This window comes from Lissotriton vulgaris, chromosome 10, assembly GCF_964263255.1.
Source record: "Lissotriton vulgaris chromosome 10, aLisVul1.2, whole genome shotgun sequence".
Lineage (NCBI taxonomy): Eukaryota > Metazoa > Chordata > Amphibia > Caudata > Salamandridae > Lissotriton > Lissotriton vulgaris.
In genome coordinates this window covers 196,478,753-196,506,266 of record NC_141698.1, presented here as the reverse complement: position 1 = coordinate 196,506,266, position 27,514 = coordinate 196,478,753, and the positions used below count along the sequence as shown (strand labels likewise).

The window sequence follows — 27,514 nt, the reverse complement described above, 5'->3', positions numbered from 1 at the left end:
GAAGTTGTGCAGAGGTTCGGAGGACACATGAGAAAGGTGAGAACCATACTAAGGCCCACTGACAAATGATGAAGCACAAGTTACTACTTGTGTAACGATATATCTGTAAGAGACATTAGTTAGTGATAGATTCCTTACCTTAGAATATCCCCAGGCGTCAGACTGGATCCGGAAAATTTTGCGTAGCAGTACCCTTGCGCGTCGGTAGGCGTCGTCTGCGGCTCCGCGTCCGTCGTCGGCGTCGTGGGCGCCGTGATGACGTCGTCGGAGTATATAGACGCCGCCTCCGCGTGCTGACGTCAGTTCTTAGCCACAGCTTTTCCGCGCCAGAAGCGCAGAGCCATGACAAAAACCGACACTGGTGCCAAGAAACTAGGGCCCTGAAAGGGGATGACCTTAACCCTAGATATCGGTTCGCAGAACGGGGAGGATGGGTGGGTCGGTAAGGAATCTATCACTAACTAATGTCTCTTACAGATATATCGTTACACAAGTAGTAACTTGTGCATCTGAAAGAGACACGTTAGTGATAGATTCCTTACCTTAGAATAGATACCCCAGCAATACCATCCCCGTGGTGGTGGGTCTGCGAACCAATATTTACACCAGAAAGTCCTGGAGAACGGAACGGCCGAAGTAGCCGTCCCTCCGGACTTGACTGTCCAGGCAGTAGTGCCTCGCAAACGTGTGCAACGACGCCCACGTAGCAGCCTGGCAAATGTCCTGCAAGGGCACACCGCGGCCCAAGGCAGTTGTAGTGGCCGTGGCTCGAGTGGAATGAGCCCGCAGCCCAACAGGTGGTTCCTTCTTAGCCAAGGAGTAACACGCCTGGATGCACATGATAATCCATCGAGAAATGGTCCTCTTGTGCACCGCTTTCCCTTTCTTAGCGCCCGCGTACCCAACAAAGAGTTGATCATCCACCCGGAACTGGCGTGTGCGATCCAGATAGAATGAGAGCGCACGTTTTGGGTCCAGACGGTGGAGCCTCTCCTCCTCTCTCGAGGGGTGCGGAGGCGGAAAGAAGGTGGGCAATGTGATGGACTGCCCAATGTGGAAGGCCGTGACCACCTTAGGCAAGAAGGAGGGCCTAGTCCTCAAAACAACCTTGTCCGGATGGACTGAAAGGAAAGGAGGCTTACAAGAAAGAGCCTGGAGCTCACTCACTCTCCTGGCAGAGGTGATGGCTACCAGGAATGCAGTCTTCAAAGAAAGAAGGCGAAGTGGACAGTTATGAAGTGGCTCAAAGGGAGCGCACATCAGAAAAGTGAGAACCAGATTCAAGTCCCACTGAGGCATCACGAAAGGAACCGGAGGAAAGGTATGAGTGATGCCTTTCAGAAATCTGTTAACTATTGGGGACTTGAACAAAGAAGGTTGGTCAGGCAGCCTCAGAAAGGCTGAAAGAGCCGAAAGATAGCCCTTGATAGTGCCCAGAGCAGAGCCCTGCTGGGCAAGAGAAAGAAGGAAGAGAAGAACCTCAGAGAGAGGGGCATTGAGAGGATCCACAGCCTTTGCTGTGCACCATGCCACAAATCTGTTCCACCTGCAGGCGTATACCGTTTTTGTGGAGGGACGCCTGGCTGCCAGAATGATGTTGCAAACTTCAGGAGGCAAGTCAAATGGCCTCAACCGCCGCCGCTCAATCTCCATGCATGGAGGTGGAGACTGGACAGGTTCGGGTGGAGGACCGTCCCCTGCTGCTGCGACAGAAGGTCCTCCCGAAGAGGCAGACGAACCGGGGGATCGACAGACATACTGAGTAGCTCGGGATACCAGTACCTTCGTGCCCAGTCCGGAGCCACAAGGATGACTTGTGCCCGATCGCGCTTGATCTTCTTCAGCACTCTGGGCAGAAGAGGTATAGGCGGAAAGGCGTACAACAGACCGCAGCTCCACTCGCGACGAAAAGCGTCTCCGAGCGAGTGCCGCCTTGGAAATTCCAACGCGCAGAACTGATGACATTGCGCGTTCTCTTCGGTGGCGAATAGTTCTAACCAAGGCTCTCCCCAACGCAGAAAGAGGCCTTGCGCCACGTCCGAGTTCAGACGCCATTCGTGATCCATCGAGCACCGACGGCTGAGTTCGTCCGCCCTGGCGTTCAGAGAACCTGCCAGGTGTTGAACCACCAGAGTCACGCCCTGATGTTCCAGCCACTGCCAGAGGCGCAGAGCCTCCTGGCAGAGGGTCCACGACCCCACACCGCCCTGTTTGTTGCAGTACCACATGGCGGTGGTGTTGTCCGTGAACACCTGCACTGCACTCCCTCGGACAGACGGTGTGAGAAGGTGGCCTGATATGCAGTGCTCACTATTCTAGTGAACACTATGTATCAGTCCAGCAACCCTTATTGATGATTGGTTGTAAGTCAACCTTATAGACCAGCTATCCTAGTAGCGTGGATACGAGCAGTCTAAGGCTAAAGACTCGAGAGGGCGTGTTAAGCCAGCTGTTTACCACACATATACCCCTTGAATACCAAGTGAAAGGACACCACACAAGTGTTATGAAAATAAACAGTTATTTATTTAAAGATCACAACAGCCCTGTACTCTTTATGAGGACAGGGTACTAAGCACAAACCAAAACTCTTACAAAAATACTTAAGTTAGCACAGTATATACAAATGCCCGAGGGGCACGGAAAACCATATACTCTGAAAGTGGAATGCGAAATTCCTAGCAGGTAAGTACAGTACTAATAGCTTTTGGAATCGCTAGGACTTGACTAGGGAATCGTTAGATTACTTCTAGGAGGCCTAGGGGACTCGGGTGCAGTGTGTGCACTCTCACGCGAGATGCGGGACAAAAGTCTATGGTAGCTAGGAATTAGAAAGTTAGTGTTCTCGGGCGAACCCGACCTGGTAGGGAGAAAACGAAAGTAGATTCTGACCCTTGGATAGTGAGGCTATGCTGGGGCACCGAAATGCCGAAGTTACCTAGCCCAGGGGCTGCAGCTGCATAGGTCTGAAAAGACGTCGGGAATCCTCGTAGACGGACCAGGAGCCGGAAGAAAAGATGCTGGCCGGTGACCAGTGAAGAAAGTTCAGTTGGATCCAAGCCTGGATCTCGAAGATAGATGACACCTGAAAGCAGAGGGGACCAAGTTCGAGACTACTAGCCAGTAGTCAGTGGGCACCAGGAGGGCACCGGATGGTAGCCACCTCGACTAGGTGAGTGGGTGACGCTTGACTCGAAGATCTCACGGACCAGGAGGCGTTGTCGGCGACCAGGATGGAGGATCGAGCTGTCCCACGAAGATGGAAGCTGTCGGCGTCGCTGGACCCAGGATTGGGCAACAAAGCCTTGGCAAATTCAAGCCCACGCGGTGGACCTAAAATGGCGTCTGGAGTGGACCAGGAGGGTCCGGGGTGCCTCTCTTGAACAAGGAAGCAAGGGCCAGCCTGGAGCAACCAGACCAGCAGTCGTGAAGTCGTTGGGCGTCGTTCAGAAGGCCACAAGCCAGCCGGCTAGTAGCCAAACAACGCGATGCACAGCAAACAGCAGAAGGGCCCCACGCCGATCGTGGAGATGCAGGGGGGCTGATCTTGGGTGCTGGAGCTGCGCAGGGTCGGGGCTTCTCGGACCCCAAAGCACTCACCAGTGGAGGACACGGTGGGCTTGCAGTAAAGATGTCGTGCAGTCTTGGCGATCGTCGGTCCCTTGAGGTCTCGTCGCACTCACGGTTCTCAGCTTAGCTGTAGAGGTGAGTAGAGGTCAGAGGTGCCAGGGAAGCCGGGTCTCGTCGAGCTGGGTCGTCGGATTCGTGATGAAGGACTTGCAGCAGACCGCAGTGTTCTTTAGGATGGTGCCCGCTTGATGCAGGGTGACTACTCCTTAGCCACAAGGGAGAATCTTGAAGAAGAAATCGTGAAGTCCTTTCGAAGAAAGTGGTATCTTGATTCCAAAGATGATCTAATTTGAACAGGGGGCCCGCTCCTATCTTTATACTAAAAAAGGGGGCTGACCCGGTGACTAGGTCCTGCCTATGGGTGGGACTAGGTGGGGGGTGGTTACACCCCTCAGCCATGCCGGACTTCCCCAGGCCAGGGGCTGGTGTGCCCCTGGAGCTGGTTCTGACTGGCCTATGCGTAGTGAGCACCGGGGTGCCACTCAGCAGTCACCTTCCTGAAAAGCCCTGCCTACCCAGGATACACAAAACCATGTCTGGGACGGTGCTGGCACCGCCCCTGACAGGAAACCCTTTGTCCAGGCTCCCCTCGCTGGAAGGACTCCCAGCTGCAGGGGGTCAGACTCGTGTCTGTGGTGGCAGCATCCATTTTGTGGAGCTGAGGCTTCAGTTAACTTTAACCGGGGTTCACAGTTACATACATGTCGTGTCCCTCTAGAAGGGTGGAATGCTAACCCCGTCGCCAGAATTGGCGAGGGGTTAGTATTCCAATTCGTATGACACCTTACTCGACATGTTTTGATAAAGCAATACCAAAGATAGCATTTAACCGCGAGGATCATAATGCACTTAAAAGTATATGGTATGCGATATCATGGAACAGCTATTAGGACTTGGTTCCGCAAGCTGCAGACAGGCTCAGCTCATGCCAGAGCACCATCTCACATGATTCCAAGCACTCTGCCTTCAGGATTGTCAAGGCCTGCCATAGGAGTGACTGATAGGAATCTGTGTGTCCATTTTAGGGTTAGGTATAGGTATACTACACCTACAGCAAAGGGTGATTACACGACTTTGCCCCAGCTGTCATGCAGCCAGTTGTGTCAAATTTAAGAGGCCAGCCAGGGGTGGCATAATACATGCTGCAGCCCCTGGCAGCCCTGGGTACACCCATGCCCTGAGTTACAGGGTCTGATAGGGTGGCCCAGTACCAATTGGAAATGTACCTAGGGTACATGGAATCCATTTTAAAGAGAGAGCAGTAGGCCTGGGGTCCTGATTGGCAGGGTCCCAGGTCGACTATGTCCAAAACCAGCTAAAACACAGGGCAAAAAGTTGGGGGCAACCATAGTCAGGATGTACCTTCCTACAGACGGGAGGAATGCTTTCAGTGCCAGACGAATCGCCCGCAGCTCCAACAGATTGATATGGAGCCGGGATTCCGACGGAGACCAGAGTCCTCTGATCTCCGCCTCTCCCAAGTGGCCACCCCAGCCCTGGAGGGACGCGTCCGTCACAACTACGTGCTCCGGTTGGGGAAGGGAGAGGGATCTGCCGTTGACCCAATCGAGGTCCGTGAGCCACCACTGCAGCTGTCTCGCAGTGCCCTCCGAGATCAGGACATGGTCGGAAAGGTTGCCCCGGTGCTGGGCCCACTGAGACTTCAGGTCCCACTGCAGAGCCCGCATCCGCCACCGAGCGTGATGCACCAGAAGGATGCAGGAGGCCATCAGCCCCAGAAGCCGCAGCGTCAACCTGACCGAAACCCGGGATAAAGGCCCGAAGATCGGGATCAGGGCCTGAATATCCCGGACTCGCTGTTCGGGCGGGAAAACCCGAAACTGCGCCGAGTCGAGAACCGCTCCGATGAAAAGGAGCTTCTGAGAGGGGCACAGGTGCGACTTCGGCACATTGATGGAAAACCCCAGCCTGTGTAGGAGATCCGCCGTAGTCTGGAGGTGGGTGACGACTGCCTGGGGCGAGCCCGCCTTCAACAACCAGTCGTCTAGGTAGGGGAAGACTGAAACCCCTAACCTGCGCAGGTGAGCTGCGACCACCGCCATCACCTTCGTGAACACCCGTGGGGCGCTGGTAAGGCCGAAGGGGAGCACGGTAAACTGAAAATGCTCGTGGCCTACCGTGAACCGCAGGTAACGCCGGTGGGCCGGCAGGACGGGGATGTGGAAATACGCATCCTGCAAGTCCAACGCTACCATCCAGTCTCCTGGGTCTAGGGCAGCCAAGACCTGAGCCAGTGTCAGCATTTTGAACTTCTCCTTCCGGAGGAAGCCGTTGACGTTCCTCAGATCCAAGATAGGGCGTAGGCCCCCTTTGCCCTTCTTGGGTACCAGGAAGTAGTGGGAGTAGCAACCACGTCCTACTTCTGGCCCAGGAACGCGCTCGATGGCCCCCTTGGCCAAGAGGGCCGAAACTTCCTCCTGCAGGAGCCGCAAATGATCCCCCGATACGCGGTGGTGTTGCGGTGGCATGGCTTGAGGGGTCATCTCGAAGGGGAGGGAGTAGCCCCTTCGGACGATCTGCAGCACCCACCTGTCCGAAGTGACTGTGCGCCAGTGAGAGTGGTGATGGCGAACCCTGCCTCCCACTGGCGTCACATGGGCCGAAAAGCACGGACTAGGAGGGTTTTGAGGCGGATGCTGCGGGGGCAGGTGTGGACTGGCTCCGCTTGCCTCCCCGACCGCCTCCACGGCGGTTTCCACGGCCGCCGCCGCGCTGGACGACAGTTTGCGGCGAGTGGCTGGCGGCACGCGTGGGGACGCCCCTTCCGTGGCCACGAAAGGAGCGAAAAGCAGCCACTTGCTGGCGCGGGGCCGAGAGGCCCAAGGACTTGGCCGTAGCCCTGGAGTCCTTAAAGCGCTCGAGCGCGTGGTCTGCCTTGTCGCCAAAGAGGCGACGGCCATCGAACGGCATGTCCATGAGTGTATTCTGGACATCAGCCGAGAAGTTGGCGGACCTAAGCCAGGCGTGGCGTCGAATCGCCACCGTCGTAGCCATCGCTCTGCCCAGCGAGTCAGTGGTGTCCAGTCCGCACCTGATCGAATATTTCGCTGCGTCCCGGCCCTCCACCAGGGCTTGGCCGAGTTTGGCCCGTACCTCCAACGGACACTCTGGCAGCAATTCCGCCACCGTTTCCCATATAGAATGGGTGTAACGGCCCAAGAGGCACGCGGTGTTGGAAGACCGCAGTCCACAGCTAAGGGACGAGAAGACCTTTTTGCCAAAGGCCTCGTACCTCTTGGATTCCCGATCAGGGGGCGCTGACGGGAAGGCGGTCTGGGAGTTAGAGGCCTGGATAACCAGACTCTCGGGGGTGGGGTGGGTGGACAGGAAACATGGGTCGCCCGGAGCCGGGCGGTGGCGTCTGGCCACGTTCCTATCTACAGGCGAACCTGTAGCGGGCCTGGACCAAGTGCCCAACAGAACGTCCGACAAGGCCTCATTAAACGGCAGCATTGGCTCCATGGAGCATGACTGCGGCTTAAGGACCTCTGTGAGGAGGTTAGTCCTCACGGCCGCGACGGGGAGCTCAAGGCCCAAGGCCTTAGCAGCCCTCATCAACACCACACTATACGTAGCGCCCTCCTCCGAAGCCACGGAGGGAGGAGAGACGAATCCAGTGTCTGGAGAGGTGTCCAGGCCACTGGCCTCCCCAAGGTCTCCTGTCCAGTCCATGCTAGACTGACATTCCCTTGTCAGAGGGTCCTCAGACCCCTCCCAGTCCTCCTCTTCCCTCATCTCCTGAGACTCAGGGTCGTTAGTGAATGAGGATGGTTCGTAGGGATAGAAATCCCCGAACGGCGTCGGGACCGGCGCCGACTGGCGCCGTCCCGACGTCGGGACCCATAGAGAGGAGGTATTGGGGGCGGCGTCGGCCGGGACCGACGCCAGCGGGGACACCACACGGACCGACCCCGGGGGGGTCGTAAGGTCCACCGGGGACGCTCCATCGCCCGACGAGGGCTGAACGGCACCCTGCGGCGTCGGACCCGAAGGCACCGACGACGCCGGGGCCGCCGAACCCTGCGGCGCCGAGCCCGAGGGCAGCGGCGGCGTCGGGATCGCAGAGCCCTGCGGCGCCGGCGTCAAAGACGCCGGCGGCGTCGAGGCCGAAGCACCCGACGGCGTCGGGGTTGAACCCGACCCACTAGGGCCCCCAGACGGGTTCGCTGGGCCCGAAGGCGCCGCGGAACCCGTCGGAGAAGAAAGGGACCTCATGGCCATGAGGAAGCACTCTATCTCCTCCGGCGTCGCGTTCAGCCCAGGGACCGGGGGGTATGGAGCCGAACGCGGCGCCCGCGACTCCTGAGGAGCCGCGTGGGCGGTGTCACCCGAACCCCCGGCCGCATCGCGCGAGCGTCGGGGGGAGTCGGAAGAGCGATGAGTCCTCTTCGACTTCTTATGCTTCTTACCTGACGACTTGGACCCGGAGGAGTGGCGCCGACTCCCGGAGCTGTGACGGCTCCGCCCCCGCGACCTGTCCCTCGACCTCCCGTGGGACCGGGACCGGGACCTCACACGGCGCGGGGCCGACTGGCGGATCTCGAGTCGCCTGCGGGACCGCTCCCGCCTGGCCTTCCTCGAGAGGGCCCGACAGTCGGAACAGGCCTCGTCGTCATGGTCGACGCCCAAACACGTCAGGCACAGTCGGTGCGGATCCGTAACCGACATGAGTCGTTCGCAACCGCCGCAGTGCTTGAATCCGGGCATCCCTAACGGCACCGTCGGAGTCGTGAAGACTTCGAAAGAGATCAAAAAGATCCAAAAAGTTAGTCAAAAAATGACCAGGGAACTGCTTTTTCCAGATCTGCGCTGGCTGGCGCGGAAAAAAGAAGAACTGACGTCAGCACGCGGAGGCGGCGTCTATATACTCCGACGACGTCATCACGGCGCCCACGACGCCGACGACGGACGCGGAGCCGCAGACGACGCCTACCGACGCGCAAGGGTACTGCTACGCAAAATTTTCCGGATCCAGTCTGACGCCTGGGGATATTCTAAGGTAAGGAATCTATCACTAACGTGTCTCTTTCAGATCCACTTGTTTAGTATATGGTTTCTCGTGCCCCTAGGGCACCATTGTAATTCGTGCAACTTAAACGTTTTTTCTTAAAAAGTCTTGTCATGTGCATCTCATAAAGAGCTCGGAGGTGTTTGTTATTAATTAATATCTTGTTTATTTTTTATAACAACTTGTGTGGTGTCCTTTCACTTGGTATTCAAGGGGTTATATGTGGTAAAACAGCTGGCTTCACATGCCAAAAGAGTTTAGCCAAAGACTGCTTTGTCCATGCTACCATTCGGATAGCTGGTCTATAAGGTTGACTTATAACAAATCACCATAAGGGTTGTTTGGACTGATACAAGGTGATCACTAGAACTAGTGAGCATCATGTATCAGGCCAACTTCCCACAAGGCACGCCGAATCATGCGCCGCAGGAAGATGCTGATGCAGAAGATGTTGAGGCACCGGGCCCCCTGAGGCAGGATGCCTCCAAGCTCCCGTCAAGGAATAAAGGAGAGACCCTTCAAAGGGAAGCAAGACCTCCCTCCCACCAGAGCCCTGGTGGTGGACCTCCAATAGATGGTCCGCCGGGAAGTGAGCCACCCGGTAACCCATACGCAGGATGCCCACAGCAGTGGACACTGCATGAGCGAAGGCTGCACCCGCCTCTGTAGGGTCCACGGTGGGGAAAGCAGCTCCTCCGTGGGCGACAGCTGCAAACTAAGGCGGCCGTCCCCGAGGCCAAGTGGAATGGGCAAGGGCCAGACCTGAAAGACCGAAGGAGCCGAAGAATGAGGGACCTGCCGCTCTTCCGACAAATACCTCTGCCTAAGGAAGTGCGGGGAGCCGCCCTTCGACACAGGTGAAAAAGACACCACACGGTGACCAGTCTCCAGGGAAGACGACACCAAAATACAGGCCACCTCCGGAGAAGGAGCGTCTGAAGACGAATCTGCAGTACGACCCCTGCATGGAGCCGTAGAGTCCACAGCCTGAGGCAGGCTGTCGGCCCTAGCTGGCGTCGCCGGACAAGGTTCATCCAAGTCACCCCGCATCGGAGACCGGAGCGGAGCTGGAATCGAACCGGCCCCGGGGCGGTGCCTAACCGGCACCGACCCGACACACGTCGAGGTAGCCACCTGCGCGAGGGAACAAGACGGGCTTGGTGAGTGATGCCGTGGCCTGAAGGAGGTTCCCTAGAGGAGCCGCACCCCAACAGCACCACATTCTCCAAGCCTGGATCCGAACCAGTCGGCGCCAGAGTCACCGGCGGCACCGTGAAGGGCCCTGCACGAGGCAAGGGGTCCACCGATGCCCCAGGAGGGGAAGGAGGGAGAGATGCCAGCGAGGTCTGCAAGGCCGCTGCGTATGTCTCCATTTGGACTCTCAACGCCCCAACAACAGGCAACGGTGGATAGGACGACACGCGGGGCCGCATCACCCGGGGAGAGTCCCTGCCTCCGGAAGGCCGTACCCCAGACCCTGGGGACAAACTGCGACACTTACCCACCGGGGATCGACGCTCACGTGAAATCGGAGAAGGGCGAGGACGACGACCTCGGCCGAACCTGAAGCCATCCGCCGAAGTAGACTGAGGGGAGGATGTTGACCTGGAGAGATGCACCAATAGAAGTTTCATATGGCGCTCCCGCTGCGACTTTGGCTTCAACTGCTGACAGGCCTCGCAGTCGGTGGTGCCGTGATCCTCCCCAAAACACCACATACAAATGAGGTGTGGGTCCGTCGTCAACATAAGACGCACACAAACGTACACGTTTTGAAGCCCAAAGGCATTCACTCACTGTTCCACCAAAAGAATGGAGAAAAAAAGGCCCAAAACAGGCCCGTAGCAGGGACCAGATCCGCGTTGCACGCGGAAAATGAAAAACCTGACGTGGGAGTGCCGGGGCGGGTCTTACATAACCTCGCTGACGTCGTGTGCCCGGACGACGCCTGGCGGAGTTGCGTGGTGTCACCACTCCCCTGGCGTGTAGGGATGCTGTGTCAAAAAAGTTTTCCGGATCCATTCTCACGCCTGGGGATAATTCTACGTGAAGGAGTCTGCGGCTATAGTCTCTATCAGATACTAAAATTTATTATTTATGCTTGGAAATAATTTTTTCTCAACTCTAAGTTTGGGAAGGCTTACCATCTTTATTATTTCGAAAGTAAATGGGGATCGGAAACAAAGTAGATAAAGACAATTAGGTTTTTGGAGGCACTACTTTTCATCGACCATAACAGTTGACCACTTTGAAAAAAGCTTGCGTTTCTATCTATGTAAAATTAGCATTACATTTGAACAGAAAAACAAAAAGGATTACCTTTTGAGCTTGTAACGCCGCTTCCCTCTGCTGCCATCGCTTGTACAAACCAAATAAAGGAGTTGCTCCATCCACCCACTGAATAAGGCCTGATCTTGTGCCTAGCGGTGTCACCGAATAGTGCCTCGCATGAAAGTGGGGTGTCTCTTGACAATTGATTGTAGCAAACATAGTGTTCACAATAGACAGGAATTGCATTATTCTCTCATCCAAATGTAAATCTTCCAGACCTGCGATGTTAAAATGTATTTATTTAGCATCCACTAGATCCTTTCACCATATTTCCCAACACGTTTGAAACAAAGGTAAGGCAGTCAAATTTTAAGGATAAAGTTCATCATACAAGGTATCAATATAATTTGGGCCCATCTAAATCGAGGTTTAAAGAAATATTCGTAATAAAAGCAATTTTAAACAAATTCAGAATTTGTATGGTTGCAAATTCTTACCTTTAAATAGGTATGGATAGTTTTTTCCATCTGATCCCATGAATAGTAACTTTTTGGGTTTGGTTTTTGTAGGAAGGATAGTTATGATATTTCCCACGCTGTGAATTGTGATTGTGTCTTTAGCAGACACCTCTCCTGGAAGAGCAATCTCAGTAGTAACCATTGTAGCCAAGCGTGGACTAATTTCTTCAAGACGCAAAAGATAGCTTGCACGTTTTTGTGCTCTTTGTTGTAAACTTAACATGATCTATTATGTTAGAAAAATAAAGATACAATATAGAAGGTTATGTAGAACAAATTCATTATTAATTTACATGTTTCAAAAGCAAATTGTAAAGCAGGTTCAACTATATAAAACACTTATTCCACTGGTAATGTGAAATGTGAATCATTTAATTGATTTACTTCACAAGGAGGTCTTTTATGCACTTGTTTCAAGCCGACATCTAGTAAAACCTAATTAATTTATGACTTGAAATTGCAAATTTTAACACAAATCGTACTACCTAAATTAAATCTAAAAGTTACTTGCAAGAAACTGGGTTATTAGTTAAAGTGGTGATGACCCACCGTAAGGAATAACCACAATCCTTGTAAGGGTGAACAACTAGAGCACCAAATTAATTTATGGAACAATTATTTTTTTATTAGTTTTGGTAAAGCCATAACAACACGAATGCCTACATCCACTGGCCAGCATGAGGCCGGCAGCGACATTCAACATAACAGTAGCCAGTTATCCCTAAAGTATATCAGCGAAAAGTAGCCTGCCCTGGTCATGCAATGGCTCCCACTAAATTAATTTAAAGGCAGTGTGTAAAGTATTTATGCAGTAGCAAAACAGTAATAAACTTAAAATACAAGAAAAATCTCCAACCAATTTAGAAAAATAGCATAGACTGTAATAAATTCAATGACACCAAAATGATAGAAATCCAATAAGAGGAATCAGACACATGAATTTTTAAAGTTAGAAATAAAAATAGTACCAAAAAGCATTCGGGGCAAAATGTGGTCATCTGGTCATGGTAGATCAGCACCTAAGCGCGATATGAGGCAGATAGCGAGGGAGCATGACTCCGATACAGAAACCAGGTTTGACCGAGTCAGAAGTTTTACCTTGGGACCTGGTCTCAAAAATTAAAGTCCAAAATGTTCTGTGGGAAAGACAGCAGGCTGTAGCAGGTCATTCAGGACCCTCTTGGCTTAGACAGAAGAGGACATTCAGCAGATGGTTTTCTAAGGGATGGGGTGCTTTGCAGGAATCAAATGACAAATAACTAACTGGTGCAAGGCGCCCAGTCCTCAAGCTGCAATGAACCTGGCCCCCATGCCAAGTAAGGGTGAACAAAGAACACTTCATTAACATGGCTTCGGAATGTTTACAATCTTTGCGACACCACTATTCTTGAATTTCTCCAATTAGTCTAACTCTGGTTTGAAAAAGAGGCCTTCAAAAAACGACAATAAGTTTTACCTAAGTATCCCTCCCCCAAAAAAAGCCTAGTCTCATCCAAGAGCGAAAGCACCACTTCCTAGCATATGGATTTTGAAATGCAACCCTATACACAGCATGTTTAGCTGCACTGATTTTGTCATTTCCAAACAGGCTTAAGAGATTATGTAACCATGATAGAACACTGGGTACAAGAAATATCCCTGTTTGGCACCTCTTTTGAGATGGGAAGCTGTTGAGACAGTGTTATTCCTTTGGATTACGGGCAGAAATGCATTTTATAACATTACATAGGATTAAAGACTGGAACATAGTTATGGTTTGACATGAACTTAAACCACCACTTCCAGTTCATCAAGTCTTGCTCCATGAACAAAGCTCGATGGTGCTGGACAGCTATTTGATCAGTTGCAGATGGCTGCTAGTCTCATCGCGCGCAGGATTTAATTGCATTCTTTAAGTGTAATAGTTTGGCTACAACTTGTCGTGGCAGGAATCCTGGCAAGGCCCTCCAAGCCCGTACTCTAGATTTCCTCTTGATAGAGAAGAAAGCAGACAGTTTATGGGAGAGCACAACGCTTCTAATCGAGGTTTCTAGAAATTCAATCATATCCTGATACTCTGTGATCTCTGGTAAACCGCCACTTTGATCTTACTGTCTTGGGAGCGGCCCTCAGCATCCTCAGTCCTATCCTCCAAGAAGAGCACTTTATTAGGTCAGTCAGTTGTTGCAGTAGCTTGTTTGGTTTGGGCTGTAGGTCCTGTAAGGCACAATCCGAATAGGTCATTCTTTCACCAAGCTGCTTATGGTCAGCCAGTAATACTCAGGTCGATGGACACTCCCCTCTATTTGGAAGAAAGCTTCAATCCTTCCACTCCTGAAGAAACCCAACCTTAATCCTGATGCTCCAGTCAACTACCACCCCGTATCCAGACTATTTTTCCCAGCAAATATCATGGAGGAAATGGTGAACTCTCAACTCACCAAATTCGTCCAGGCAAACCTAGTTCTACACAACACAAATCTGGTTTAGACCCGGACACAGTAAAGAGACTGCTCTGATCAAAGCCACAGATTAGGCAAGAACTGCATTAGATGCGGGCGGCACAGCAGCCCTTATCTTTCTTGACCTATCAGCGGCCTTTGATACGGAGGACCACACCACCTTGGTTCACCGTCTTGAATCTTTAGGCATTAAATGTAGAGCCAAAGCTTTTAGACTCCTTTCTGAGGAACAGTGAGCATATAGTAATGCTGGATGACTTCACTTCTAAACCTTTCACCCTCCCCTGTAGGGTCCCGCAAGGGTCCTAAATAAGCCCTTTATTGTTCAATTTGTATGTCTCCGGATTGGTCTCCCACATCATACCTTTTGGGCTCCCCCCACATCCTACACAGAAGGCACACAAATTGCGCTGCCCGCATCCATCGTCGCTGTCGATATAAGCTCTCAAATGCATAACTGTATGCGAGCCGTAGGCATTTGGATGGGCAAACACGGTCTTAAACTAAACTCAGATAAAACCGAGGTCATCTCTTTTGGCAACAATCCTCAATTCTGGGCCCCGCCACTGGCAGGCCTACAGAAATGGTATCACTCCCATCACTAGTCTCCAAAGCCAAACATCTAGGGGTCATAACTGGCTAAAAGCTTAACCATAGCAAGCAAGTCAATTCAGTTATCTCCTCTTCCCACAACACCCTTAGAATTATTAGCAAAATTCTCCCATTTATTGCTAATTCTAAAAAAAAAACATCATCACCCTGCTGATCCTTACTAAAATCGACTACTGTAATGCCTTGTACCTAGGCCTCCAAGAACAATATCTGAACAAACTACAGATCCTGCAGAATGCAGCAGCCAGGTTACTGCTGAATCTTTCAAGATTTCACTTCAGTCTCACAGGCCACCAAACAACTCCACTGGCTGACCGTTAAGAATCTTATCAAGTTCAAGGCTCTCTGCATCACCTACAAAGCCTTACACAATCTGGGCCCTGAATATTTGAAACAAACGCTAAATTGCCATGAACCTAGCAGGAACCCCTCTTTCAAAAGGGGCTTGAAATTCCATTACCCAAGATTCAAAAAAGGAAAATGTAGTGGAAGTAGTTTCGCCTCAAGAGCGTCCAATATTCTGCCTCCTAATAGCAGAGCTCTAATAACATTCAGAAAGATTTTTAAGACCTGGCTTTTTAACATGTAGTCCATGCCTGTCCCTGTTCATGCAGAGGCAGAGGCAAGACACCTCCAGGTATGCGTGTGCTCTCTAAATGTATTAACATAACTGTCAATTTTCATCCCAAAAGAGGATCTTGTTGTTTATATGGCTGCCAGGGTAGGATCTAGTTGGTCTGGGCTATCAGGCAGGCGCTGTGGTGGGTCCACTACTGAGAGGGCTAAAGTGTCTGGATCAGGCAAGGGGTGGGGGAACCCGAGGGTTCACTTTAGATGTTTTGAGCTTGCCAATTTTCGTAGCAGTGTGAGTTCTCTGACCGTTAAATTGGAGCACAGATTTTCGTGCTGTGGTAGGGACTCCTTCGTACTGATGACAGTGCCTGAATGGGATAGAGCAGAGGGTAGAAAGGCAGATACAATCGATTAAGACAGGCCAGTGATTCCATGCTGCTTAAGACCTAGCGTGACTCCATATCTGTGGTCAGACCCGTAGCTGGCCAGAGTGATACCAGGAAGTCTAGAGGCCTTTTCTTTTGGGTGGGGGTGGAGGAGTGTCTGGTTAGGGCGAGTTGAATCTGTGAAGTCAAAGGAACTCACACTTCTAGTTTGGCAGAGTGGGAGGAGCAAATCAAGGAGATAACAGAGCAGGCGATGGGAGGGCCCATTCTTCAGTCAGCCAATCGAGGCCAGAGACAGTGGAGGACGAACACTAACCACTTAGTCTGCAGCTGGGGCTGAGTTGGCCACATCCGCAACTTGTGACCTGTCAATCTAAGGCCCTAGCCCAGGATCACAAGGCCAATATCAGGAGCCCAGGGAGAGATGTCAAGGGATCCAAGGGCATCTTGGCCGGCCACAATAATCAATACAGCCTAGGGATCCCATTCACCACCCTAAAGCTCCCCCGGAGCAGATCAGATGGCGGATTCCTACAGATGACAGGAGTGCAGGGGCTGGAGCTCCTCTATGATGTGCCTGCCATTTTGGCTGGCTTAGCCTTATAACCATACCTCTCCCCTCCACAATGAGGATCACTGCTCAGTCACATGCTGCAAACTATTAAAGAACAAAGGGCAACTCCGTATTACTGGGAACCCGATTGATCTTGGACGAAATAAAAACAATGGAAAGTTAAATCCCTTTGGTTAGGGAGCCAGAATGTACCAACACCCAAGCACATATACAAAAGAAAAATTTACTTTGAAACAAGTAAAATGTTAATTAATTGGAGTTCAATTAAATGTACAAAGACAATAAAGTAGGTGTCTTACAAGTTTTGAAGCAGCTCTCTGACTATTTAAAGAAATAGCAATATTTCTCCACTTTTGATTTGTCTGAAGTACATCCCAAGTAATTACAAGCTAGTAACCATCAAGTATAGGTGATGCTACCATCATCCTTTTGTCTTTACTAAGATTCCATAAATTAATCATTAACTGGGGTAGAAAAGTTGACGAGAAAAGTGGACACATTTACTTTATAGGCTGGCCATTAATTTACATATTTTTTGAGCCGGTACTAACATTGGGTTCTACTGTTCTGTTTCAGTCACTTGAAGTCACAAGGAGAACCTACTTTGTTGTCATAGTCTATTTAATTGAACTGAAATAAATACAAGTTTCACTTCTTTAAATAAATTTTTAAAAAAACACTTTCTTTGTGCATGTTAATGGGAACTGCATGTGACAGGAACCCATGGACAAACGCATACAATGTTTTGATTCACATCTCTTCAAACAATTTCAATCATTTATGTTACAACAGTTTTATAAACAATTTTTCTTAAGGTGTTTCAGTGAATAGGCACACAATTTGTTACCAGCATTTTAACACTGGCATCATGTATGTTTAACAATCTTTGAGTGCAATATAGAACATGCTAGAACGTACTACAGTGATACATGTATATGCCATCTTAGCACACTCAAGGAAGAAACAAGCTTGCTATTTATGGTTAAAAAGCTGGTTTTACAAACCTGCTTAAATGGCATCCAACTATTTCCAGGGTTTGCAGGATTTGATGGATTACGTAGTTTTTCCAGAGCATTTTCAATGGCATCTCCATAATTGTCCTGAAACCATTTTTCATGCGGAGTTTCTGCCGGAGCAGTGGTAATGCTACATACATGTTCCAAAGCAAACACAATGGGTTTCATTAGTGCTGTGTGCTTCTCGCGCATAATGGCAATCTTCTCTTCTCTAAGAAAAAAGAAAGAAAGGTCTGAACTCTCATCCAAATATAAGGTGCTAGCTTTTAAAAGTGATGTAGTATTCAGAAGTAAGCAATACTCCAATGCATACTTGCGGAGAGTGGTGTTATTTTGCACGCGCTTCACTTCATCTTCTAGTTGCTGGATTCGTCTAAGCACATACATGTGTTGTTGTAAGAGGACTCCCAACCAAAGTTCATCCCAAAGAACAGTGACCCTTCGCAGCTCAGCAACCAACATTTGAACCTACATAAAAGGAGAGACAACATAATTTATCAGACACATTCTTATTGAGAAATTCTCAATCACAAATATGCTAAATAAGAGGAAGCTCAGAAATTTCTTCTACAATAGTCAGGAGACGAAAAAGGAGGGGGTCAATGGCTAAGAGTGAGTGTCCTAATCACGTTTTGCTATGCAAAGAATGTTCTGGGATGCTGCTCTGCAGATAGCACCTGCTGTGTGTCAGGAGATTAATGGATTTGATAAAGTCTTTAGAAATGACACTTCAAGCAGCTCTTATCCCACCAGAGTTTTAAGACTGGTGGATTAATCACCTCTGTCATGTTACACATGCCACCAGATGCACAAGTTACTTACCTTCGGTAACAATATATCTGTAAGAAACAGTAGTTAGTATTAGATTCCTTACCTTAGAATATCCCCAGGCGTCAGTCTGGATCCGGTAACTTTTGCGTAGCAGTACCCTTGCTCGTCGGTAGGCGTCGTCTGAGGCTCCGCGTCCATCGTCGGCGTAGTTGGCGCCAGGATGATGTCTCTAGAGTACTTAGCACCGCCCTCGCGCGCTGACGTCAGTTCTTATACACAGCTTTTTCGCGCCAGAAACGCAGAGCCATGATAAAAACAAACACTGGTCCATGAAACTAGGGCCCTGAAAAGGGATGACCTTAACCCTAGATATCGGTTCGCAGAACGGGGAGGATGGGTGGGGCGGTAATGAATCTAGTACTAACTACTGTTTCTTACAGATATATCGTTACCGAAGGTAAGTAACTTGTGCATCTGAAAGAAACAGGTTAGTATTAGATTCCTTACCTTAGAATAGATACCCCAGCAATACTAACCCCGGTGGTGGTTCTGCGAACCAATAATTACACCAGAAAGTCCTGGAGAACGGAACAGCCGAAAAAGCCATCTCTCCAGACTTGGATGTCCAGGCAGTAGTGTCTTGCGAAAGTGTGCAGCGAAGCCCACGTAGCTGCCGGACAAATGTCCTCCAAGGGTACTCCCCGACTCAGGGCACTAGTAGCCGCTGTGGCCCGAGTGGAATGGGCACGCAGCCCCACAGGAGGCTCCTTTTAGCCAGTGAATAACAAGCCTTGATGCACTAAACAACCCATCGAGAAATGGTCAGTTTGTGCACCGCCAGACCCTTCTTAGAGCCCATGTAACCAACAAAGAGTTGGTCATCCACCCGGAACTGGTGTGTGTGTGATCCAGATAGTATGAGAGCGCACGTTTTGGGTCCAGACGGTGGAGCCTCTCTTCCTCTTTCGAGGGATGCGGAGGCGGAAAGAAGGTGGGCAAGGTGATGGTCTGCCCGATGTGGAAGGCTGTGACTACCTTGGGCAGGAAAGAGGGTCGCGTCCGCAACACAACTTTGTCCGGATGGACAAAAAGGAAAGGAGGTTGTGAAGAAAGAGCCTGGAGCTCACTCACTCTCCCGGCAGAGGTGATGGCAACCAGGAACGCAGTCTGAAGAGTGAGGAGACAAAGAGAACCGTTATGAAGTGGCTTGAAGGGAGAGCACATCAGATAAGTCAGAACAAGATTCAAGTCCCACTGAGTCATCATGAAAGGAACAGGGGGAAACATATGAGTGATGCCCTTCAAGTACCTATTTACAACTGGGGACTTGAAAAGAGAGGGATGTCAGGGAGCCTTAAGAAGAAGGAAATGGCAGAGAGGTAGCCCTTAAGAGTGACCAGAGCAGAGCCCTGCTGGGCAAGAGAAAGAAGAAAGAGGAGAACCTCAGAAAGGGGGGGGCAGAGAGTGGATCCACAGCCTTTGCTGTGCACCATGCCACAAATTTGTTCCACCTGCAGGCGTATACAGATTTTGTGGAGGGACGCCTGGCTGCCAGCATCACATCGCAGACTTCAGGAGGTAAGTCAAATGGCGCCAACTGTCGCCGCTCAATCTCCACGCATGGAGGTGGAGGCTGGACAGGTTCGGGTGGAGAACCGTCCCCTGCTGCTGCGACAGAAGGTCCTCCTGAAGAGGCAGACGAATCCGGGGATCGACTGACATGCTGAGTAGCTCGGGATACCAGTATCTTCGTGCCCAGTCCGGAGCCACAAGGATGACTTGGGCCCGGTCACGCCTGATCTTCAGCACTCTGGGCAGAAGTGGTATAGGCGGAAAGGCGTACAACAGACCGCAGTTCCACTCGCGACGAAAAGCGTCTCCGAGCGAGTGCCGCCTAGGAAATTCCAACGCGCAGAACTGATGGCATTGCGCGTTCTCTTCTGTGGCAAATAGATCTAACCAAGACCCTCCCCACTGCTGAAAGAGACCTTGCGCCATGTCAGAGTTCAGACGCCATTCGTTATCCATCATGCACCGACGGCTGAGTTCGTCCACCATGGCTTTCAGAGAACCTGCCAGGTGTTGAACCAACAGGGTCATGCCCTGATGTTCCAGCCATTGCCAGAGGCGCAGAGCCTCCTGGCATAGGGTCCACGACCCCACCCGCCCTGTTTGTTGGAGTACCACATGGCGGTGGTGTTGTTCGTGAACACCTGCACTACACTCCCCCGGACAGAGGGGAGGAATGCCTTCAGTGCAAGCCGGATCGCCTGAAGCTCCAGAAGGTTGATGTGGAGCCGGGAATCCGCCAGAGACCAGAGGCCTCTGATATCTGCCGCTCCCATTTGGCCCCCCTCAGCCCAGGAGGGACGCGTCAGTCACAACTACGTGCTCCGGTTGGGGTAGGGAGAGGGATCTGCCGCTGACCCAATCGTGAGCCACCACTGCAACTGTTTTGCAGTGCCCTCCGAGATCAAGACATGGTCGGACAAGTTGCCCTGATGCTGGGCCCACTGAAACTTTAGGTCCCACTGCAGAGCCCGCATCCGCCTATGACGTGATGCACCAGAAGAATGCAGGAGGCCATCAGCCCCAGAAGCCTCAGCGTCAACCTGACCGAGACTCGGGATAAAGGCTGAAAGATCGGAATCAGAGCCTGAATATCCCGAACCTGCTGTTCGGGAGGATAAACCCGAAATTGCGCAGAGTCTAGAACCGCTCCGATGAAGAGGAGATTCTGAGAGGGACACAGGTGTGACTTCGGCACACTGATGGAGAACCTCAGCAGGTGCAGGAGGTCGGCCGTAGTCTGGAGGTAGCTGATGACTGTCTGGGGCGAGCCCACCTTCAACAGCCAGTCATTGAGATAGGGGAAGACTGACACCCCTAATCTGCGCAGATGAGCTGCGACCACCGCCATCACTTTCGTGAACACCCGAGGGGCGCTGGTAAGGCCGAAGGGGCGCACGGTAAACTGAAAGTGCTTGTGGCCTACCATGAACCGCAGGTAGCGCCGGTGGGCCGGCAGGACAGGGATGAGAACATAAGTGTCCTGCAAGTCCAACACTACCATCCAGTCTCCCGGGTCTAGGGCAGCTAAGACCTGAGCCAGAGGCAGCATCTTGAACTTCTCCTTCCGGAGGAAGCCGTTGACATTCCGCATGTCCATGATAGGGCGTAGGCCCCCTTTGCCCTTCTTGGGAACCAGAAAGTAGTGGTAGTAACAACCACACCCTACTTCTGGCTCAGGAACACGCTCAATTGCCCCCTTGGCCAAGAGGGCCGTAACTTCCTCTTGTACAAGTTGCAAGTGATTCCCCGACACGCGGTGGTATTGCGGTGGCATGGCTGGAGGGGCCGCCTCGAAGGGGAGGGAGTAGCCCCTTCGGATGATTTGCAGCACCCACCTGTCTGATGTGATGTTGCACCAGTGGAGGAAGTGATGGCGAACCCTGCCCCTCACTGCCGTTAAATGGGCCTGAAAGCTCGGACTAGGAAGGCTTTGAGGCAGATGCTGCGGGGGTGGATGTGGACTGGCCTCACCGCTGTCTCCTGCCACCGCCACGGCGGTTACCACGCCCGCCACCGCGCTGGATGTTAGTCTGCGGCCCGTGGCTGGCAGGACGTGTCGGAGTGCCCTTTTCTTGGCCACGAAAGGAGCTAAAGGCAGCAGTTTGCTGGCACGGGGCTGACAGGCCCAAGGACTTGGCCTTAGCCCTAGAGTCCTTAAAGCGCTCAAGCGCACTGTCTGCCTTGTCGCCAAAGAGGCGACGGCCAAACGGCATGTCCATTAGGGTGTTCTGGTCATCAGCCGAAAAATTGGCGGACCTCAGTCAGGCGTGGTGGCGAACCGCCACCATCGTTGCAATCGCCCTGCCTAGCGAGTTCATGGTATCCAGCCCACATCGAATGGAATACCGTACTGCATCTCTCCCCTCCGCAAGAGCTTGGGCGAGTTTAACCCAGGCCTCCTCCGGGCATTGTGGCTGCACGTCCGCGACCGTGTCCCACAGAGAGTGGGTATAACGGCCCAAAAGGCAAGCGTTGTTGACTGACGGCAAACCTAAACTAAGTGAGAACATCTTTTCCCCGTACTGTTCATACTTTTTGGATTCCCGATCGGGGGGAGCTGTCGGGAATGCGGTCTGGGAATTAGAGGCCTGGATAACCAGGCTCTCGGGGGTGGGGTGGGTGGACAGGAGACCAGGGTCGCCCGGGGCCGGGCGGTGGCGTCTGGCCACGTTTCTATCTACAGGGGGACATGTAGCGGGCCTGGACCAAGTGCCCAACAGAACGTCAGTTAAGGCCTCATTGAACGGCAGTAGAGGCTGCGAAGAGCTTGCCTGCAGTTTGAGGACCTCAGTGAGGAGGTTAGGCCTAACGGTCGCGACAGGGAGCTCAAGAGACAAGGCCTTGGCTGCCCTCGTCAACACCACACTGTAGTCAGCCCCCTCCTCCGTAGCCACGGTAGGAGGGGAGACAAATCCAGTGTCCGGCGAAGTGTCCAAACCATTGGCCTCCCCTTGTTTACCTGCCCAGTCCTGAAAAGACTGGACCTCCCGAGCCAGAGGGTCCTCAGACCCCTCCCAATCCGCCTCGCCCTCCATCTCCTAGTACTCAGGTTCAATGGATGGGGCCGGATCATAGAAGTATTGCACTTCTCTCGACGTCTAATGCGGCGTCGGAACCAGATCGAGGGGTGGATCGGGGATGAAGTCGTCCGGGGGCGGCGTCGGGGGCGACACCCTAGGAGTAGACGCCGGCGGAGGGGTCGTCCAGCGGCGACCCGGATCCGACGGGGCCCTGCGGCGCCGGCACCCGGCCCGCTTGGGCTGCCAGTTGGGACCGCGGGGCCCGAAGGCGCCGCGGAACCAGACGGAGGAGTGAGCGACCTCATGGCCTTGAGGAAGGCATCAATCTCCTCCGGCGTTGCGTTCTGCCCAGAGACCGGCGGGTATGGAGTAGGCCGCGACGTCTGCGGCTCCGGCGGAGCTGCGTGGGCAGTGTGGCCCGAACCCCCGGCCGCATCGCGGGGAGTCAGAAGAGCGGTGTCGCTTCTTCGACTTCTTGTGCCTCTTACCTGAGGACTTGGAGCCCGACGGGTGGTGTCGACTCGCCGAGCTGTGATGACTCCGGCCCCGCGACCGGTCCCTCGACCTCGAGCGGCGCGGGGCCGACTGCCGGAGCTCGAGGCGCTTACGAGACGGCTCCCGCCTAGCTTTCGACGTCAAGGCCCAGCAGTCGGGGCACGACTTGTCATCGTGGTCGGCCCATAACCAATACAGGCACCGGCGATGGAGGTCGGTAACCGACATCAGTAGGTTGCAGACGGCACAGGATTTGAACCTGGGCATCCATACCGGCACCAATGGAGTTGTTAAACTCGAATAACAGATCAAAAAGGATCAAAAAAGTTTAATCAAAAAATGACTAAAGGGTACCACTTTTTCCGGATCGGAGCTTGCTGGCGTGGAAAAAAGAATAACTGATGTCAGCGCACGAGGGCGGCATCTAAGTACTCCGGCAACATCATCCCAGCGCCAACGACGCGGACGACGGACGCGGAGCCGCAGACAACGCCTACAGACGCGTAAGGGTACTGCTACGCAAAAGTTTCCAGATCCAGACAGACGCCTGGGGATATTCTAAGGTAAGGAATCTAATACTAACCTGTTTCTTTCAGGTATGGCTTGACTAACATGACCACACAGTAGAACAACATTGTTGTGGGACAGCAAGTCTGAAATTAATTTAACCCAGTGCAAGAGAGCGCAATGTTTCCAATCGTACTTGCTGTCAAGGCATCCTCAAGGCATTTAGGCGCTCATCTAACCACACTTGTGACTGCTACCATATGTAATATATTGAGCACCCCAGCAACAATCACAAATGGTGAGTGCCTGTGTGGCCTTTGAACAGATGTTTCTCTGCTTGACTCCCCTCTGATATTGACTGAAAGAATTTAGAGAAATCGGAGGAAGCTGTCATAGTACTGCCATGCTTTTTTTAGAGGTTGTATGCCCTACCATGTACAAGCTAGCCAATACACTGCCCACAGTACTTGAGGTACTGCCAACATTTATTGAATCAATGAAAACTATCACCCAGTTGATCAGCAACATGTATTGGTAGCTAGATGGGAGTGAAGGGCAGGCTAGAGAAGGGAATTTATGGAAGGCTATTGAGGCAGTGGTCATACTACGTTATTTAATTAAGTGATGGACACCCTACAAATTCCTGTCTCTTCTGAATTAAGTCAGGAGGGTTCCCAAACATTTATGTTTTCTGCAGCTGGAGGGCCTGTTCTTTGAAAGTGTGCTTTGCCCCAGATACTGTTGTTTACATTATGCCCAATAAAGAATGAAAGATAGCTCTCCAATTAGGATAATCCCCCAAACCCATGCTGATAGACAAATTCAGCTAAGGTTCCATGGGAGACAAAATCTTAGTGGTCAACCCCAAATTCTGCCTTTGAGGTTAAATAGCAAAATCATATGATCAAGGTAAACTAGAGAGTGATATCAACCACTATAAAGAACCTTAAGTGATACACAGTAAATGGCACCATGAGTTTATGGTTTCACATATCAGAAAACCCATGTGAACATTAGGTCTATTGCCACTTATGCCTGAATGAGACCACACACGGGCTAAACATTTTCTCCAACACTCTATGATGCCTCCTGTGAGAAGTTGGTCTGATATATGATGCTCACTAGTTCTAGTGATCACCTTTTATCAGTCCAAACAACCCTTATGGTGATTGGTTGCAAGTCAACGTTATAGACCAGCTATCCTAATGGTAGCATGGACAAAGCAGTCTTAGGTTAAACTCTTTTGGCATGTGAAGCCAGCTGTTTTACCACATATAACCCCTTGAATACCACATGAAAGGACACCACACAGGTTGTTATGAACATAAACAATATATTTATTAATAAGAAACACCTCTGAGCTCTTTATGAGATCAGAGGGCTCAGCACATGACAAGACTCTTAAGAAAAATACGTTTAAGTTGCACGAATTACAATGGTGCCCTAGGGGCACGAGAAACCATATACTAAACAAGTGGTATAAGGAAATCGATAAGACGGAATGGAGCTGTCCAGAGGCTGTAGGATCGCTGAGACTACACTACCCTAACCTTAGGTAAGTAATAGGAGGCCCACGGGACGCGTGTGTCGAGTGTGAACTCGAACGCGAGATGCGTAACAAAGTCAATGGACAGTACAATTTACGAAAAGGTAAGTAATAGACAGTTCCGACTAGGTAGGACTAAAACTACTGGAAATCTGGACACTAGGAGAGTTAATCTACCCTTGAGCACCGAAATGCTCTTGTTACCTCACCCACGGGCTGCGGGTGCATAGGTGTCAAAGTGTGTCGGGTTTCCACGTTGAAGTCTATGGAGCCTTGAAGAAAGATGCTGCAGGCGACCAAGAGGAAGATGTCCGGAGTGATCCAAGGGTGGATCAAGGAAGATCAAGACCTGAAAGCAGAGGGGACAATGTTCACAGTCGCTAGCCAGTGACTGGAGTGGAACCAGGAAGGAACCAGATGCTGTCGTCGCGATCAGGTGAAGAGTGGACGCTTGACTCTGCAGCCACGTTGACCAGGAGGTGTCTTCGACGACCAGGATGGAGGCACGAGCTGTCCCACGCAGGCTCTCGCTGTCGGCGGTGTTGGTTCCGGATTCGGCGTCAACAGGCCTTGGCAAAGGCAACCCACGCGGTGAATGGAAAAGGCGTCTGGTGCGGGCCAGGAGGGTCCGGGGTGCTTCTCCTTTGCAGAGAAGCAAGGGCCAGTCTGGAGCAACCAGACCAGCGGTGTAGATTTCAAGGATCGTCGTCTAGGAGGCCACTAGCCAGCCGGCAAGTGACCAGACAACGCGTCGAGCAGCAATCAAGCAAAAGGGCCCCACGCAGATCTCATGGATGCTGGAGGGCTGATCTTCTGTGCAGGAGCTGCTCGGGGCTGGGGCTTCTCAATCCCCAAAGCACTTCGTCGAGGATGCCTCTGAAGTCGTGCTGGAAGCGAAGTGCAGTTTCTTCAACATGGCCGGTCCCACGTGTCTCGTCGCACCCACGGATCTCAGCTGTGCTGCAGAAGTGAGTTGAGGTCGGAGAGGTCTGGAAGTCCGGGTCTCGTCGGGCTCTGAAGTCTGGATCCACCAGGGAAGATGACAAAGTGAACCGCTGGAACGCTTGATGGTGCCTGCTTGTGCAGGGTGGTCACTCCTTGGCCACAAGGGAGATTTCTTCAGTCGTCTGTGGAGCAGAACGTCGAAGTCCAGAGTTTCTTCTTGTAAAGTTTCAAGTCAGGATTAATCTAATTTGGAATGGGACCAGCTCCTACCTTTATTCTCCTAAAGGGGGCTGTACTGTGACTAGGTCCCTCCTATGGGTGGGACCAGGAAGGGGGGTGGTTACACCCCCTATCCTTTTTCCGGTTTCGCGCTAGAGCTGGGGCTGGAGTGCCCCAGCAACTGGTTTGAACCGGGGTATGCACAGGGACACCTTGTGTGGCCCAGGCATGTCGCATTCCTTTCAGGCCTGTCCTACCTAATACACAAAATCCTGTCTGGGGTGGTGCTACCACCTCCCAAGGCAGGAAACCCTTTGTCCAGGCCTCCCTCGCTGGAAGGACTCCCAGCAGCAGGAGTTCAGACTTGTGTCTGTGGTGGTAGCATCCATTTTGTGATGCTGAAGCTCGAGTTAACTTTAACCGGGGTTCACAGTTACATACATGTCGTGTCCCTCTAAAAGGGTGGAATGCTACCCCCATCGCCAGAACTGGCGAGGGGGTAGTATTCCAATTCGTATAACACCTTACTTGACATGTTTTGGTAATGCTATGCCAAAATTAGCAATAAACGCGAGGATTATAATGCACTTAAGAGTATATGGTATAGCGTTATCATGGAAACAGCTAAAGGTCTTGGTTCCGAAAGCTGCAGACAGGCTCAGCTAATGCTAGAGCACCATCTCACATAATTCCAAGCACTCTGCCTCCAGGATTGTTAAGGCCTGCCACAGGAGTGACTTATAGGAGAAAATGTGTCCATTTTAGGGTTAGATCTAGGTATACTATATCTAAAGCAAAGGGTGATTACACCACCTTGCCCCAGCTGTGTTACCAGCCAGTTGTGTCTGTTTAGATGGCCAGCCAGGGGTGGCACAATGCATGCTGCAGCCCCTGGTAGGCCTTGGGTGCACTTATGCCCTGGGTACCTATGGTACACTGTACAAGGACTTACAAGAGTGACCCAATACCAATTGGTAAATGCATCTAAAGTACATGGATGTCAATTTAGGGAGAGAACAGCTAGGCTGTGGGTCTGATTAGCAGGCCCACAGCCAGGGAAAGTCGTAAGCCAGTGAAGCAAAAATCTGGGCTGACCATAGGATTGCAGACCCTACTCTCCTACACCTCCCCCAGACTTACCTTTCTCTCCATTACATTTTCTACAAAAAAATCCATTCTAAAATCCTCTTGACCATCTGTTGTCTCTTACGGTTTGCCTTCAGACCACTTTTAGCTGTGTTATCAAAACCCATTTTGTGGAAAATACCAATAGTGCGAGTCGAATTTGAATCAGCCCACTTCTTACTATAGGTTGCATGTCTTGTCAATATCATTTGCTTGTATATTATTCAATGACTTACACCAAGTCTTCTTGTTTTTGACGCCAAT

The 27,514-nt window shown here is 51.6% G+C and overlaps 1 protein-coding gene across 1 annotated transcript in view; it reads right to left on the bottom strand.

Annotated features, from left to right (window-relative positions):
* Positions 1-27,514, bottom strand: part of SMG1 (SMG1 nonsense mediated mRNA decay associated PI3K related kinase) — a 1,828,328-nt gene that overhangs the window by 709,584 nt on the left and 1,091,230 nt on the right. The window contains exons 38-41 of the mRNA XM_086940872.1: positions 17,364-17,518; positions 17,039-17,261; positions 11,428-11,674; positions 10,979-11,208 (exon numbers count right to left, since the gene is read on the bottom strand). Coding sequence (XP_086796998.1) covers positions 10,979-11,208; positions 11,428-11,674; positions 17,039-17,261; positions 17,364-17,518 — 855 coding nt within the window. The remainder of the gene's footprint in view (positions 1-10,978; positions 11,209-11,427; positions 11,675-17,038; positions 17,262-17,363; positions 17,519-27,514) is intronic.